The 17871-nt window shown below is 34.6% G+C and overlaps 2 protein-coding genes across 11 annotated transcripts in view; one reads left to right on the forward strand and one right to left on the reverse strand.

The window, feature by feature from the left end:
- LOC139960992 (uncharacterized) overlaps nt 1–2482 on the reverse strand; it is a 52368-nt gene extending 49886 nt beyond the window's left edge. For all 6 annotated transcript variants that reach the window (XM_071959746.1, XM_071959751.1, XM_071959749.1 and 3 more), the window contains exon 1: nt 2373–2482. The gene's annotated coding sequence lies outside the window, so the exon portion shown is untranslated. The remainder of the gene's footprint in view (nt 1–2372) is intronic.
- Nucleotides 2483–4180: 1698 nt separating this feature from the next.
- The window catches only part of LOC139961638 (uncharacterized), a 37856-nt gene continuing 24165 nt past the window's right edge, over nt 4181–17871 (forward strand). For 4 of the 5 annotated variants that reach the window (XR_011790950.1, XM_071960973.1, XM_071960975.1 and 1 more), the window contains exons 1-10: nt 4181–4274; nt 5344–5386; nt 8615–8688; nt 9103–9369; nt 12159–12446; nt 13120–13431; nt 13748–14080; nt 14412–14507; nt 15217–15244; nt 17618–17664. Coding sequence is in view for 4 of the 5 variants with exons in the window: in XM_071960973.1 (XP_071817074.1) it covers nt 4193–4274; nt 5344–5386; nt 8615–8688; nt 9103–9369; nt 12159–12446; nt 13120–13431; nt 13748–14080; nt 14412–14507; nt 15217–15244; nt 17618–17664 (1570 nt within the window). In the remaining variant the exon portion in view is untranslated. Of the gene's footprint in view, nt 4275–5343; nt 5387–8234; nt 8424–8614; nt 8689–9102; nt 9370–12158; nt 12447–13119; nt 13432–13747; nt 14081–14411; nt 14508–15216; nt 15245–17617; nt 17665–17871 lie in introns of those variants that run through there. The other variant, XM_071960976.1, reaches the window with a different exon arrangement.

Consider the following 17871-nt stretch of genomic DNA (forward strand, 5'->3'; position numbering starts at 1 on the left):
ATTTTGTTAATATCGTGATCTTTTTATAGCATTTGTTGTGAAGCAAGAGCTACCAGTGGCAAAAACACTCCGGAAAAGTTACGTAAATTTTCATGGTTGTAGGCAGGGTGACCCTCTGTCCCCTTATTTATTCTTTCTGCTGAACTTTTGAATAGCCTCGTTAACAGTGATGATTCTATTCGTGGTATTGATATTGGGGTACAGACTTTCAAAACTGTTCTATACGTAGACGATACAACCTTTTTATGCATGGTGACAGTACTTCTTTCAATAGGGTTATGGTGCAACTTGACTATTTTAGAGATTTGTCTGGTCTCAAATTGAATTTGGACAAGTCCCTTTTAGTGGGACTGGGTAGTTTGAGAGGGCTTTCCATTCCAATTGATAAGAAGTATGCTATTCGTTGGAAAACAGGTGAAAATTGCACCCTTTTAGGAATTGTTTTCAATACAGATTTGGGGGGCATGGTTAAAAAAATTACGATAAAGCATTGAATAAAATTTCAAATGTGATAACATTTTGGGAAAAGCGGTATCTTACAGCTTTTGGTCGTATTAAAATTGTTAAGTCTCTTATGTTACCATGTTTCAACTATTATATTATGTCACTTCCGCTGCCTGACTTGGAAATAGGGTAAATTCTCTATTTTTCCGTTTCGTATGGAAAAATAAACCAGACCCTATAAGCCGTAAACAATTAAAGCTCAGTTATGCAGAAAGAGGGTTGAAAATGATAGATCTTTTTAAACACTGCGAGGCACTCAAAATAAGCCATTTTGATCATTTAAGCTTCAGCTCTAGTTATTTACGTAAGTATAATATTTGCACCGACATGTTTTTTACCAATGAGGATTTCTATATAAAATTAGCTAGTTGGAGATCTGCTAACCCTTTTTGGAGAAATCTCTTCGAAATAACAAATATATTAATTCGAGATGAGCTATCTACCATTAATAATGATGCCACCATATTAACTTTGCCTCTCTGGAATAATGGGCTGATTGAAATTGGTAACAGTCCAGTGTATTACAAGCGCTGGTGTGACAAATGTATCCGTTTTGTTTGCGATTTTGTCACAGGTGATGGCAGTTTTTATAGTTTTGAAAAATTCATCCATGGAATGGACCTGCTCTGGATGGGAATATGGATATTGCTTTTCCAAACAATTGCTACTATAAAAATGCTTTACAATGGTATGTTCCGTTCGAAAGATAGTTACAACAAGTTACTACTGGAATCGAAGTTGATTCAGAAATGGTGTGGTACCCTCGATATTACTGAGGAAGATTGGTCTTTTTATTGTTCAGTGCCATTCAAGTGTTTTAGTGATGTTAATTTGAGGTGGTTTCAGTATAGGCTGCTTCAGAGGATTATCCCGTCCAATAAGTACGTGCATTTGATAAAAGCAATTACTCATGATACTTGTAATTTTTGTCTTAGGTATGTTGAGACAATAGAATATTTGTTCTATTATTGCCCACTCTCAGTTAGGCTTCGGTATCATCTACAAACTATGTTAAATAATAAAGATATTGGTATAGTACTAGACATTAAGACAGTGTTGTTTGGTGCGGACTTTGCCAGAGAGTTGAATTTGCTTATAAATTTAGTTAAGAAATTCTACTTTCCATTACAAAAAACATTTTGCTGTGTAATATGAAAAGCAGTGTTTGGAGGAAATATTGGTACCTTTGGTATAATTTTTTACAACTTCAGAATATATTAAAATAAATACTTTTTAGTTTCATCTAGGAATTTTCCCTAAGTCACCACTAGAGTGCTATATTATGTGAAGTCATAGTTGCAAGAGAAATACAAAAAGAGAAAGAACAAAAAAAAAAAAAGTTTCGTAAATCTTTTATGTTTCAAATATTGATCTAACATAACATGATGATATTATTGTAGTTCGAGTTTCATGAACAGGTAAGCTAGTTCGGACTTTTATTTTATAGGGTCGAATTGAACTCGGACTAGTGTTGCCATGAACTAGGACTCGTGTTAAACCCGGAGCGCTCTGCACCAGACGAATGGTTGAATTAAACTTATGATTTGTTTTGCTTTACTGATGCAAAAAATGTGTAGATACAGAAGTACACTCACCCTGTAGTTATCAATAATCAACTTGACGTTTGTGCATGTTTATATTCTAAGCAATTCTAAGTAAACCAGAACTAACTGGACACAAAAATTATGTATGATGTTTTGTTAATCATCACCCATCATGTAGGACAAACGGCAAGATTTACTGCGGTAGTAATATGAGACTAAACAACCTTGATAAATGTCAACGAGGATTAGAAGAAAGGAGTCGTATAATAATGAACCCTGTCTGATATAAACGCATGTTGAAAAATCATTAGTATCTACACTTACTTTGACTTTTAGCTGTACCAGTTGTCGAATATGACTGTATGAAGGACATATCTCACTATGCGAGGCCCAAATTTAGCTCCGTGTTCTATTGTGTATAGAATGTCAATGCGTTACAAGGTGTGTGTATAACAATTTTACAGTATCTGTATAAGGATGCTCATAACCTAGACTAAAGTTCAAGTTATTTATTTACATATCTGTGAAATATAACACAACAAGCAGAGTTCACAAGTAACTTTACAGTGTTAAAGATAGCATATACATTCAGTTTACTGTGTTCAGTATATTTATAATTGGTTTAAGAAACAGTACAATTTCTTGAAATCATATTATTTATGTATTACATAGATTAATTTATGAAATCTTTAAGACTTCCCCGAAGACAGTCTATACAAAACTATAATGAAACCGAAACAGAAACTGCTCAGAAGTAATGTAAATATTATCAGTTAATATCTCTTATGCAAACTTACTAACGTATGTCTACTCCAATAGCAGCTATGCTATATGCAACCACACTGCACAATTTGAAAGCGCACTGATTTAAACAAACTGAACCAACATATGGAACAATTGCAATAAAGATGAGCTGTGTTTATACAATCTTCTATCGTAGTATTTGATAGTGATATCATATACGATTCTGTCATATACACTGTAAAAAAATATATGTAATTTTACAAGAAAAGTACTGTCAAAAAGTTTCACACAATACTTTTTACATTTTTGGGCAGTCTGTCAAATTCCTTATTAAATTTAATTTAACAGTCTTACCAAAAATGTCATAAAATATGTGTTAAAAATGTTGTCAGTACCTTTTACTGCAAAATTACAGATTCTTTACTGCAAGTGAAATGTTCTCTTATTTAACATAAATTAAAGGTACAAACATACAGCCGGCTTCATAAAGATTTTATCAAATGACAATTTATTCAAACAAAAATTTCAGGCCGACTAAGGAGGCCAAACAACGGTCATGAGCCTGTGTTCAGTGTCCTTGAAAACGAAGTACTTGGATATAAGGGATAACGTAACATAAACTTAGGCAGTCACTGCCTTTTCATCATCAATGTGCATATTCACGCAATGTTTTTTCTATAAATAAAACTAGAATAACAACAACAAAAATTGTAAAAATGGTCAATCTTTGATGAATTTTGATGAGATTTTCAGAATTTCTTATGTCTATAAGAGTGCTTAAAACAATATTCACCATAGGTGTTCGTAGACCTTTAAAACGATCACTTTTAGGAACCTTTCTCTAACTTTGCGAATAGGGTACCCTCTTTCAACAAAATTAGATTCAAGGATATTTTTTTTAAGTCTTCTCAGGCAGGGAATTTCGTGGTAATATGAGACTTAACAACCTTAATTGATTTAAACGAGGATTAGAAAAAAGGCTGCTTATATAATGAACCCTGAGTGACATTAACTCGTTACTAGAAAGTAATGATTAGTATGTAGTGTAGTGATTTGTAGCGGAATCAGTTGTCGAATATGACTACATTAAGGACATATCTCATTATGCGAGGTCAACCTGACAGTACTGGAGTTCCGTGTTCTATTGTATGTAGAATGTTCATGCGTTACTTGCAATGTGTATGCATTACTATATGATCGTCATAAGGACACACATAAACCGAGACTAAAGTTCAAGATATCCATATTTTACTTATCTTTGAAACATAGCATATCAAATATTGTTTAACGGGCAGAGTCCAAACGTAACTGCGACAGTGTTTAAATTGAAACTTGGCACTGAAACTGCTCAGACGTAATGCAAATATTATCAGTCAATATCTCTACACTTTCTACTTGAAATGAACAAATGTTATTTAAGTAAGATAAATCTGTGTTGGATCCAAATCAGTTCTTATACCTGGAGATTGCATGTGACCATTGGTAGGTTCAGTACAACTAACAACGTTGTCAATAGGCATTACACCCGTAACATATAGCCTACACCGATCATAAAAGTCTAACTATAACGTTAGGCTAACACTAAACATTAACCAACCTCCAGTAGGCGAAAACAAGTTGAATCACATATATGAACTGCATAGTATCGTTATTAGGTTGAAGGCAAGGTGGGCTGAGCAGGGAGAACATAATACAGATCTGGAGAAGCGAAATAAGTCAAGGAATACAATAAGGAAACTGAAATGTCGAGATTAACAGGACATAACTAGTATACCAGAGCAATTCTCAACGAATTAAATCATTTAATAAATCCGTTAAACGATTGAAAATAGGACAAATGTGAGAAATTTCTTTTCAAACGTTCATGGTGTCCGGTTTCTTGGGGAGTCATATGTTCTTAGGTTTTCAGTCGACGAGTGTCACGATGCTCTACTTACATTTTGTAATGGGAAAGCCCGGAAGCGACGGTCTGTCCGCAGACCTCTACAAACATATTTCAGCTTGTGTTTCTAAAACGGTTTCTCCTCTTTATATTTAAGATTTCTCAGGGCATCCGACAACGTTGCCCTCTAAACCCTTATCTTTTTATCCTGTGTACTGAGATTCTTAATCTTCAAAGTAACAGGCAATAATTTAATTAAAGGCTCGTCTCTTTTTGGTCGTAAATATTTGATTCTCCAGTACGCTGATGATACCTGTATTTTCTAAGATGACTCACGTGACTCTTTGCTTGAGTTTATTGAAGTATTTACACAACTAGAAAAAGTGTCCCGCTTGAAAATCAATTATGATAAGATCAATATTTTCCCTCTTGGCCTAGAAAACACAAAAAACTAATCTTTCTGTAGGAATTTACTTTCAATTGAGCAGATCCAATTACTATGATTGGTTTTTTCACCGTTAGGGACAGCCTTTTAAAACTCAACTATGCCCTTTAAACTATCAAGGACTAAGAGCCTTCTCAATCCATGGTCGCATCACGATTAGACCCCTTTAGGAAAAAACACTTTTTTAAGACGTTTGGATTGTCTCAATTGGTTTTTCTTTCCAGATCCTTCCGGACCTTCAACACCAATTTATCAGCGAGCTGGAGGGTATGTTAATCAAGTTTATATGGAGTGGAAAGCCGGATAAAGTAAAACTTTCTACGTTTATCAATGACTCCAGTAAAGGGGGGCTCATTGCCACTCACATTGTTAGTTTTGTTTTGCACTTTAAAATGTAGGCGGGTACTGCGAAACCTAGATGATACTGAGACCTATTGGAAACACTTTTTGAATGATTTTCTCTCAAAGTACGGGAAAGGGTTTCTTTTTTAATGTAATTACCAGAGTGCCGACATAAATAGTATTAATGGTTTCATTAAAGACGTATGTAATGCTTGGTCATTTTGTACCTTTAAGAAGCCGTTAGACAATTTTGGCAACCAATTTGTATGAAATTACTAGGTATGCACACTTAACTATAACATTATATATTACAGGACTTGGCAGAATAAGGGGCACTATTCGTGAAGGATTTATTTAACGTCAACAACAAGGTCCTTAATTTCTTAACTTTACGAAATAAATTGAATTTTGTTGGTTTATTTTTCACCCTTTATTTTGGTCTGGTGGCCGCTATCCTCTTTTACTGGAATAACGGAAGACGTTGGTTAACGTTTATAATGTTCCCCTTTAATATGAAAATTTGTATCACAGGTTATCCGGTATTCCGCGTATGCCTCTTGCCTTTTATAAGGAGATGGTAAGGAATGTCTCTACCAAACCAACCGCTCATCTTAAATGGGAAACCTCTTTTCAGTTAAAAGAATATCAATGCAGAAGGGTTTTCTTAGTCCTTTTAAGCCACTACGAGATATTAAGATTACATTTTCCAGTATCGTGTTAAACAAAGGACTCTGAACAAAGATCGTCTGCTTCATCAAATGAAAAATAAACATAATGTTTACCTTTTGTGAGGAGGATGAAGAAACTATTTATCTTTTGTTTTGGGATTGTCATAAAAGCAGGTCATTTATTTTAGATATCGAGCAATGTATGTTTGGTCAACAATAATTTTTTTCAAAACAGGGTATTTATTTTGGGTACAAATTTTGCCTGAGCACCTTAACAACTGATTTTTTACCTCATATATGAAATTTTTAAAGAAGAAAGTTGAAGAAGAAATTTCTAGGTTAAATGAAGGTGTTAAACCCGGAGCGCTCTGCTCAAGGACATAACCTCGGATGTAGGTGAGCCCTACATATACACATTCCCTACCATCACCATTTATTTATTCCCTACCATCTTCTCATTGCCCTCTACAGTTTATCTCCTACCTCTGCCCCCCCCCCCCCCCCGTTGGTTTCTTTCTTCTCTCCACTGTTTGTCAACTAATCCTCCTACATCTATCTATTCTGTGTTAATCCTGCTCATTGACCTATCTGTATTCTGTGCTTGTATTATGTCCGCTGTAGTTTCTGTTACTTGTCATTTAACGTCTGAAAAAGATCCTGCCAGGTTCGAAACGTCAGGCCCACTTGTTTTCGAACATTCTTTCAAAGTGGACAATGAAATATTGCAAGAAATCGCCGTGGGCTACAAATCTGTTTGCTATGGAAAGGCTCAAACTTTTTGAAAACGTTCAAAACATGGGTTTTAACTTCTTCAGCCGGGGTGATACGTAACTCAAGGCAGGGGATGAAGTGATAACCAAAGGACGAGGCAAGTGGTTGAGATCATTAATGAAAGCCTTAAAGGCTGGACGTCCCTGGGGCCAACGATCCCAGATATCATCGATGTAGCAGAGAAATATAGTTTAAGACACAATTAACAAATATGAAGTACTGCATTAAATTTTGTGTGTGGGTATTTCGGACTTTCTTCAGCATTACTTGTCAGCAGAATGGAAAATATGACACAAAGAAAGTGTGTAGTTGTATAAATACGAGTGGCAGTAGTGGAATAAATACCAAATAAACCAGAACTATATAGGAAACACAAAAGAGATAGAATGTATTATATTTGTTTGTGGAACTGAACTAAATGAGACACCATAATATAAATGGAAACTCCAAGGATAATAGTTGACCCCAGATGAATAAGTTATTAATGAATTAGTGTTTTAAGCCTCTGCTTTCTTCATAGCATCAAACAAACAGACAGACATCTATGAATACTTTTTCCATGCAATGCACGAACTTAAAGTTAACGTGGATGCCAAAGAGGCATGACATTCACTTTGTTGTTCTACATATCTAATGGACAATAATCTGGTCGTTCAGCACTTTGTATTAAAACATATAACAATGTGAGATTAAAAGAATGGATACAATTGAAAGCGGCTCTTGACATCTATTGTGTGTTTAAGAGTACTTGAAGTGTGTCGTGTCCAATATAAAGGATATTGTCATGCAATTCATTGAGTGAGAAATATATTGTTCATTCTGCAACTTGTCGAATCAATTTAATACACCAAAATATTAGATACGTTTCCTATCGTTTGCACAGGAACGAAATTTTCTGCATTTCAAAATAGAGGCCATTCAATAATTTGATTAATAATTAAACTCACGTGAAAGATTGTGACTGAATACTACTATCTATATCTATATATATATATATCTATATCTATATATCTATATATATATATATATATATATATATATATATATATATCTATATATATATATATATATATATATATATATATAAATAGGTGGACAATATATCTTGACTTATTTCCTTATAGACAGTTATTAGTGTTTAAGTACCTATTTACTTGCCAGTACTTGACATTTGGGTGAGTGCCGTAATTATTTTATATTTGAATACAATAGTCACGTCAATTAAACTAGGTAATTACGTTTATATTGAGAAAGCGAAACGCAATTCGATGATGAAGTGATTTGACAACATGGAGTGTTTTGTTAGATTTAATATAATAGACTGTCGTTTGGTATGACGGTAGACTTCCATTGTAATTTGCGTAATATTAGAAAGCAAATCGCGTTTTTATGCACTGATCACATTATTGGAACTAAAACCCTTGTTAAATGTTGGCAGTTTGACAAGTTGGTTATTTCCTCGTTGAATTGAGATAATTTTAATGTTAACGACAACTTGGAACCTTTTCCAACTTCCTCGAATGGTAAGTTACAAGTAATTGAATCTTCCACCTTTGGTTTTCTAAATTTGTGAAAACGTTGAATTATATAATTGTTGCTTAACGTGATCGATACTTCAACATGCTCCATGTATGCAATTATGTTTGCTATTAAAAGAAAACTAGAAGAAACTTGACTTTGATTTATGAGATTTTTGTTTAATTCTCTTTTTCAGATTGAATATACCTTTGGACAAGATGTATAATTGCCTTTTTTATGCAATGTTCAACTTTTTTACTTTAACATTAGGTAAGATATCTGACGTTTTCCTTGTCTATGTTCTAATTTGCTATAACCACTCTCCTTTGCAAAAAGTCACGATGAGGTTTAACACTTTTGTATGATGTTTTAATTGCTCTTGTAGCGTGTTACTTACACAGAGGCAAAGAAACAAAAGAAATGTCCCACGATTAATTTAAATGTTTGTAGATTTGTCAACAAATCCCTTTTGTATTGTGTTGAACGAGCATAAAGTCAACGATCCAGTTCAGCGTACACCTGTTTGATAACAAATATTTAAAAGTCATACTAAGTATTTATCGGTGTGAGGCAAATGATATCTTCATCGAAAAACATTGTCCCATAATTTCAGAATTAATAAACTGAGGCAGTTTTTGTATAATGTCAAAGGTAATATAGGATAAAACCTTGATTTTTTTTCAGGATTCGACGGTATTATCGATAAGCGGAATATTTTGCTAGCTGACAGAGCAACTGTTGCTTGCATCTCAGAAGGCAAACATTCGTGGTATTTCAATTACAACATTACTGTCTCCTTCGCGAAAAAAGAAACTGGTGATTGGCATGGTGAAAGTGTAAACGACTACGTCTCGTATTTGCATATAGAGAAATTCAGGGAAAATAACACCGGGTATTACTCCTGCTTTGTTGATGGTGTAGAAAGATGTAAATTCCACTTAATCGTAGAAGGTATGTATAGATTATCTTCTTTCACATGAGAGTTGCTATAATATAACTTATCTGGACCAATACAACTACATGTCCGTCGATCGACTTTTTGTCCATAAAGTTGATCTGAAGGAAAAGTAAGGAAGTTATCCAAGTCTGAGACTGGAAGTTCCACAATTATGAAGAAGTTTTCACAGTTTAAAAAGTATGACAAATAACTAATCTCCAGGGCCTGACGGTTTGCAACTGAGTATTTTAAGTTCTTCTGAGATGAACTGAGTTGGTTTCTAGTTCGTTCCCTTAATCATAGATATAATAAAAGGTTGAGATTTCTGTAATTTAAAAGCATGGTATTATCTTTCTAATTACGAAAGGTGATACACTCGCGATTGGAGGCATAATTCTCGTTTTGTCCAACCTTATTTCCTTTAATCAACATTGTTGATTGCAAATACGCTACTTAGGGCATTGAATTCGAACTGTTCATGATAGTATGCATAGCTCTCAGGAGGACTATTTTCGATTTTGAAAAAAAGATTTTGATTTTGTTCCTTCCTCCTTTATCCGGAAGGTCCGTGATCTCTAACAATGGTGCTTCAATTTTGCAGTGATTTGACAGTTTTTTTACAAAAATGCTTCATTATCAGTTCTTGGTAGTGGGTTTCCTTCACAACATGTTCCTTATGAACGAGGGTGTAGACAGGATGATCACCTATCTAAGTGATTTTTCATTTACACCGCTAAAATACTAAACGTTATTGTACTGAAAATCTCATGCTTTGCACGTTTGCTTAAGAATAGAAATTTGGACTCTTCGTAGTTTTATCTCAAAGAGTATAATGCAGACATGGTCAATTTCTTTACTAACAGTGACTATTTGCTTGAGCTGGCAAGGCGAAATGTTAATAATGCATTTGTGCCTTTTACTTATTTGGTAATCATTGCTACCATAATCCCAATATAAATAGCTTTAATTTCAAGTCAGCCGATCTGGAACAATAAATTAATATTTATTGTTCTACCATTCTGTGTTCTACCTTCAATGGGTGAAAGAGGGAATCACTAGTTTATACATATGATCATTTCATAAGTACTTTTAATATTATTTTACGGGGTTACTGTAACAATCAGAGCACCATGGATACAATGTTTTAGGAACCTCAACTATTTGGTTAAGAAATCCAAAAGTCAATTTTATGAATAGCATTCTTAAGAGTGATCATTTGTGTTGAAATTTTATTAACAAGAAACTGTTAAACTCGTCTGAAGTTTGTAAAGAATCCTACCACAATATGGTCTCGTACACTTGATGTTCCCGGAGAATCTGGTCAATCCACTATTATGTTGATGCACATTGTCCAGTGACGTGGAATTAAGATGGTATCAGTATAGGCTCCACATAATTATTCCTACCAAAATCTTGATCTTATTAATGTTATTCGACTCAGACAACTGACATTTTGTGCCAACTATACCGAAACAATTGATCATCTTTCTGTGATTGTTATAATACCTTAGCTATTTGGAACTATCTGCACAACATTTATAAACGCTGGGATTGACATTGACGTAGGAACTAATATAGTAGCTTTGTTTGGGGGCGATTTTGCACATTATAATCTAGTGATAGTTTTGGTGATACAGTATATCTCCAGCTGCAAACAAATGATAATCTCCCTTCGAAGGTCAGTTTGTTGGATTAATTACAAAACTCTCACTCTGTTATCCTATATTGTAAAGTAAATAAAAAGTAGGTTTCTGGGAGCACTACTGATTGTCCTATAGTGTACCCTATTGAGTTTGGATTTCTAGGGTTTGATCTACAGTTAAGTTAATAAATAACAAAAAAGTATGTGCCAGCTTATTTTCTCTTAAGTATGGAAGCAATGAAGTGATAAATGTTTAATGAATAACGAGTACTCTGTGCCAGCTTGTTTCTCTTAAGTATGACATCAATGATTGTGATTAATGTTTCATAAATAACAAGTAATCTGATTCTGGAGGGCGTTGTGGTCAAGTGGTTAAGGCAGTATGTATGTGTGTATGTATATTTGATCCTCCTGCAAGCAGGAACTCGCAAAGAAGCCTAATTGGCTTATCAAAGCTGCAAGCTTACCGAAGTCAGTCTCTCACATTCATATTTAACGTCCATGATTATGAATTGTTAATTGTCAACAACTCTGTAACTGGACGACGTACATTAATCTGGGAGTGACTCGAACCGGGGACCTTATGATTGAAAGGCACCGGTGTTAACCACTGAGCTAACACTCCACGTGATTTAAGTGATCTAACGATAACAGGTTCGAGCCCTGGCCAGATCATTGCGTTGTGCTCCTGGGCAAGGCACTTTATCTCCATTGCCTCTCTTCACCCAGGTGTATAAATGGGGACTTGCGAGGTGACTTGTAAATATTGCTGCGTGCGCCGGTTTGTGGCTGCACCCTATGGAAGTCCCTCAGGGGACATGTGGCTGTGGTGCAAAGTGGTTCCCAGGAGATATTGTTTGAATTGTGCACACTTTGGTGTGTATAGGTGTGACAAGTTACCAATGATCAGGGTTAAGTACAGCCCTGCCAGACTTTATTGTAAGTTGCGCTATATAAGAACTGTTAATTATAATTATTATTAGTTTGTTGAAGTATGGAATCACTAATGTGATTAATGTTTAATAAATAACAAGTAATCTGAGCCAGCTTGTTTTCTAAAAAGTACGTTATCACTGATTGTGATTAATGTTTAACAAATAACAAAAATTCTGAGAGAAAAATTGTATATATGTTTTATTACTCTGTTGGTCCTATCAACAGATCGACATCAGCTTGTTTCATCAGTAAAATTGCTCGGATCTTCTATTATCATGAAGTGTATGTACAACGGCAGTACACAAATCAAACCTTTGTGGTATTTTAATACTGATCTTCTATACGCACCGGATATTTCTCCAAGTGATATCAAACTTGATAACGTATACGGGATAAATGTATCCGATACTGCTTCAGACCTCCGAGTGGAACCTATTAAGATACAAAATAGTGGCAATTACAGTTGCAAATTTGGTAAAACTACTTGGACAACCTACCAACTCAGTGTTCAAGGTAATGACTCTTCTTGACAAATTCAGCCTGAAATCTCCTTTCATCTTCGGTTTGCGTTGTGCGCTTTTTGATTGCTTAAATGAATTATTTAGGTTATTTTGTTATTCAAGGTAAAACGAGTAGCAGACTATATAAGCATACATTTGAGCTTGATTTAGAAAATGAAATGGGAAACATAATATTCTATGAAATGAGATTTGGAAATTGTTATAAAGGATGAACATCTTTTGAAAGTTTATCGAATTATTCGAACGTAAAGCGAGGTACATCTGGATCCACACATTGACTGTACACGCAGAAACAAGAGCTTATTAATAACCATTTTTTAGTAGTATATCAGCAATTTGTACTATTTTTGAACATTTCTTTAAATTTCAATATTGATATGAATATCACCGAAGAACAATAAAAAGTAGTCAGCCGGTAATAACAATAATGTGGTGTTCATTCTGACAAAGACATTTTGTTATAATTACATTCCTTGACTTTGATTAACGCTTATTCTTACTCAGATTTTGATGTAGCAACGTGTTTGTAAGATATGTTAAGAATGAGTACAAGTTAAATATAAACTATTGAATGAGTACTATAGATCTAAGATTAAATGATAACTTTTCATAAAGATCGTTTGTAATCTTAAACTCAACACAAGGTATGTTATTCTGATTCCCAGGTTATCAACTTAAAATCAATGGGGAAATAATGGAAATGAACAATACATTCATTGAAGCTTTCAAAGTGAACAGAATTTGGTGTGGAAGTAACATGAGCGGTGAACTCGTGGATATGGAGCTAAAAGTCAATGTCGTTGATATTGACGGAAACAACATAGATAACGGATATTGGGGAATACATCCCGACGTACACGTAGCTGAAAAATCTCTATCACTTCCAGCAACCGCTGCGAGTGCAGTTATTTCTTGTGTCATTAATAGTACTTCGGGATTTGAAATTGAGAAAAAGTCTTTATTTCCAACTATTATAGGTAAGTCCTTCAACATATTCTTGTATGTGCGCTTAAAATAACTACTGTGAATAATTCAAAAAAACCATTTTCCCCCCTAAATTTTCAAAATATACGCATCGAAAATAAAGGGAATTTTTAAAACCTGCTAATTCCGTAGAATACGACTTTGTTTCTTTGCTTGTCCATGAATTGCACATGTTAGTTCATGTCAGGATCCAATTGTCTTTGCAAAAATGAACTTAGAATTAACCATTAAGATTGCTTTCGAGATAGACCTTTATTTTAATCACTATTTGCCTCAATTAAATGTATTTTGCATTTCATTATGTAACAGTGGTACCTGAACTGCGTATTCAAATTGACGGCACTAACGTGAGTGATGACAAGGTTATTGTCGGTGGAAAGACAATAACCATTAAATGCGTAGCATTTCGGTCTCGACCTCCAGTTACTTTGCAATGGCATGGTCTCTTTGATGACTCCTCTAACCATAGCGAGAATAATTCTCGTCGTGAAGTTTCGAGGGTGAATTATTTTCACCAATATACGAAAGATTACGAAATTCAGGAAATTGTAACCGTCACGGGTTATATGGATATATCATGTTACAGCGATGGAGAACCGGGGATCCTGAAACAGTCTGTCAGAATCACCATCAGATTGAGAGGTAATGAATTAGTAGTCCTTTGTAGTAATTTTATATCACAACGATTGACAGTCAATTTATCTAAAGAAGTGTTATTCACTGTTTCATAATCACGTAGAGTTTCATTGTACTTGACTTGTATGTCAACACAACACTGTGCTTACAATTAGATATGCATATGATTCGAATGTGAAGAGCAACAATAATAAAATACTTGATAACTTTGTGTGAATTTGAGTTGTATGTGAAAAGTTGAAGTTATTGAAGACCATGGCATTTTCAAAACTAATAGTACTCTTTACATCTGCTGTCGTCATATTGTTTAATTGTTTTTTCTGTAACTTCTTGACAGGTGCATACTTGCTACCAATTATTATCTCAGTTAGTGGTTTCATGCTTTTCGTTGTTCTGTGTGTCGTCATGGTGTCGAGAAGACGAAAACTGCGAGGTTGGTTACCATCTTGATTATTGTTATTAAAGTTGACTTTTATAAATAATGAATGTCGTCACTCCAAACGAATCACGTGCAAAAAAAAAAGAAATAACACGTATCTCAATTCTCCCAAACAGTGCAACTATATCACTGAATAGTATACTTTCCCGTATAAGTCAATGTACGTGTTTATTATAGTAGCATACAACAGTCGGGTTTATAACACCTGCAGTGGTTTTGCTCCAAAATAACAGGACTTTGTCCTTGTTTCATTTATTTAGGCGCTTTGTGCTTCCTGCGTTGCTGTCGTGGCAGGCAAACAAATGGTTTCAAAGGGTGGTCGACCTATGTGTCTTCCTATTGGTGTCTTAGGCTTGATGGACAGATATGAGCTTATTGTAGGGGATGGAATGTTTGTTATTGCTTCGTTAGCTCAAGAACATCCATTGCTTTGATACATTAATTGGTTTTGTATGTAAACAAGCAATGCAAGGTATCACTTTGTAATTATATGTATTCATGCCTGAAATAAACATTCTTTCAGTACAAAATGGGGAACACCATACGATACAAATTTAAGAATTTTATTATAAACGTTAATGTTAAATTTAAGTCTGTCTTTTGACCGGTTGAGGGGAGGGGGGGGGAGGGGGCTGTTGCTATCGGCTTTATACAGTGTCGCACAATTTACAAAACAAGTACTTATATTTCTTTCCTTTTGCAGTGAGAACAACGATGTCAACGTCATCCAGGTGAATCATGGAATATTAATGTGGTCAATAAGTGGTCTGCTAATAATAACGGGAAAACTGTTGTATGGCAAGTAGGAGTGGGTGGGAGTACGGCGGGAAGGCGCGGGGGGGGGGGGGTATATGGCTGTTGAGATGACTCACGTTCCTGCAGACAAGTGGGGAAGTACATGTTCACTTTTTAAAGTTATATTTCTGTACCATCTGTGTGTTGACGTCTTTTTCAAGTTTGGAAAGTATACAAATTGATGACTTACTTGACAGCCTAGTGGATCAGTTCGTGTTGGTGATAGGGGACACTGACAAGGGCTATCGTAAAACATGATGTATAATATCTATATTTTGTATCGCTTTTGAAATTATGTTTTGTTGATTGCCGTCGTCATGCGAAATTGTGACTTTACTTTAATTAGTAACGTCAGATTGAATGGAGCAGTTTAGCATTGTTAAATATATTATTAGAAAGAAAATAATTGTTGATTGTTATAGCAATAAACGAGGCGCTCAGCGGATCCCACTACAAAATACAGTTGTGCCAATGCGTCACTTGGCTTGACTGTGTGTATTATAAATCAAAGTGAATTTCAGAATGGGAGCAGATTACAGAGGTATGGACAGTATGCATACAAGCACAACAAATCTTATTGTCATGTTCCGGACTCCCTGGCGATGGTATACAGTCTTTTCCCTAAATCGATATGCTCGTAAACAGGCTATGTTTTTACGTTTGTTCTAAGAAGTGACATGCGATCAAGTATGAAAGAAATTACGTTGAGAATGCTTTGTGCTCTTACGTCGATTGCAGAGATCCTTGTGATTCAATTAATACTTTGTCTTGTCTTGAGGTGTGAATGATGTTCCTTTGAAACAACTTAGGAATTTATCTTGTGAGGACCAATGAATGGGTTGGAGGGAACACGGTTGAGGTATTGACCATATATATAACAAAAACAGGGAGATGATAACTGCAATGATTGTCTTACATAAAACTTTGATACAAGTTGTACCTCACTGTAATGAGGGAAGTTTAAAGCCTGCCAATCGGTCAATGTGATACTGACAGATTAAAGACCCATGGAGCCAAAACTCGACGAAACAGGTGCATAGGTTCGGTAATTATTTTTATTTATTTATTTGTTTGCCACAAAAGTACAAAGTGGAGGGAAGTCTTCCATAAAGCTTAAAAGCTTAACAATGTGGAAGACTCCCTGAAGAAAGAAAAGAAAAGAAAAAACAATATATATATATATATATATGTGTGTATGAATACATACATAAATATAAGAACAAATTAAATGTTCAATATATATATATATAGTAATTACATACAGGTATAATTTAGTTTAAGTCAGTAACTAGCTATTATTTCCTTACAAAACCACTTCTTAAAGGATGTGACTGACTTTTTACTCTTTAAATCGTTCGTTAGAAGATTCCATGTTTTTGTTGCACGGTTTTGTAGGCTTAAAGTTCCAATGGTGGTATTGTAGAGATTATAGTGGGCATGATTAGCATGCTTCGTGTTATGATTATGTACACCTCTGTTACTGGTTAAAAAAATTGTCAAAGGCAGCTGGTAGTAATCCATTCCAGGTCTTGTAGGCAAATAATGCAAGCTTAACTTTAATGAGATCGTGCAATTTTAGTAAGTTGATTTTCTTAAATAGGGGACTGGTGTGCTCACGTGGGGCTGAGTGTGTTATGTGGCGAATGGCTTCCTTTTGGAGTATTATAAGATTGTTAAGTTTGGTGTTGTTTATACCAGACCAAATAATGGAACAATAAGTGAGATGCGGGACAACCAGGGTCTGGTATAGTGTTCTGAGTATGTTTTCCGATAGATAATATTTCAACTTAGATAATATGCCAACATCCCGTGCAATTATACTGCAAATAGTTGAAATATGGTTGCGCCAGCTAAGTTTACAATCAATATTTACACCTATAAACTTGCTTAATTATTTTCCCATCCATACATATATCTTTATTCCAAATAAGTGTATTACGAGTATCTAAGACAATGTAATTACTTTTTTGTACATTTAGTGATAATTTGTTGGCTGAAAACCAATTACAGAATTTATTTAATTCATTTGACACGTTGGAAGATAATGTGATTATGTCGTCGCTCTCGAAGAAAATACTGGTGTCATCAGCAAAGAGAATGATTTTGGCAAGTTTGGAGACATGACAAATATCGTTAATATATAGAATAAATAACAAAGGTCAGCTATGGTCAGCTATGATATACCACGCTGGCAGTGTATAAAAAGCATCATGAAACAACTGCATTTACTATGAATTTTACTCAACTGAACTAAATATAAGATGCATGGCATGTTATATAAACTAACATTATATATATTTTGCTGATAGAACTTTGCAATCCGTGAACCACGTCGCAGAGCCCTGCATGTCAACTTGTAAGTATAACAGCTTGGACAGTACGAAGTAAGCATTAATGAAAAACACAAACACAGTAACGTGAATATGGGTAATTACTTGCTTAAATGTACATGTTGGTGTTCGTTGTCATCTATACAAGAGGAAGCATGAAATAATACCATCAGATTATCACATATAAATTAAATTATTGAAATAAGATAATAATTGATAAGAAAAATCTTTAT

The sequence above is a fragment of the Apostichopus japonicus genome, chromosome 20 (assembly GCF_037975245.1).
Source record: "Apostichopus japonicus isolate 1M-3 chromosome 20, ASM3797524v1, whole genome shotgun sequence".
In the NCBI taxonomy this organism is placed as follows: domain Eukaryota; kingdom Metazoa; phylum Echinodermata; class Holothuroidea; order Aspidochirotida; family Stichopodidae; genus Apostichopus; species Apostichopus japonicus.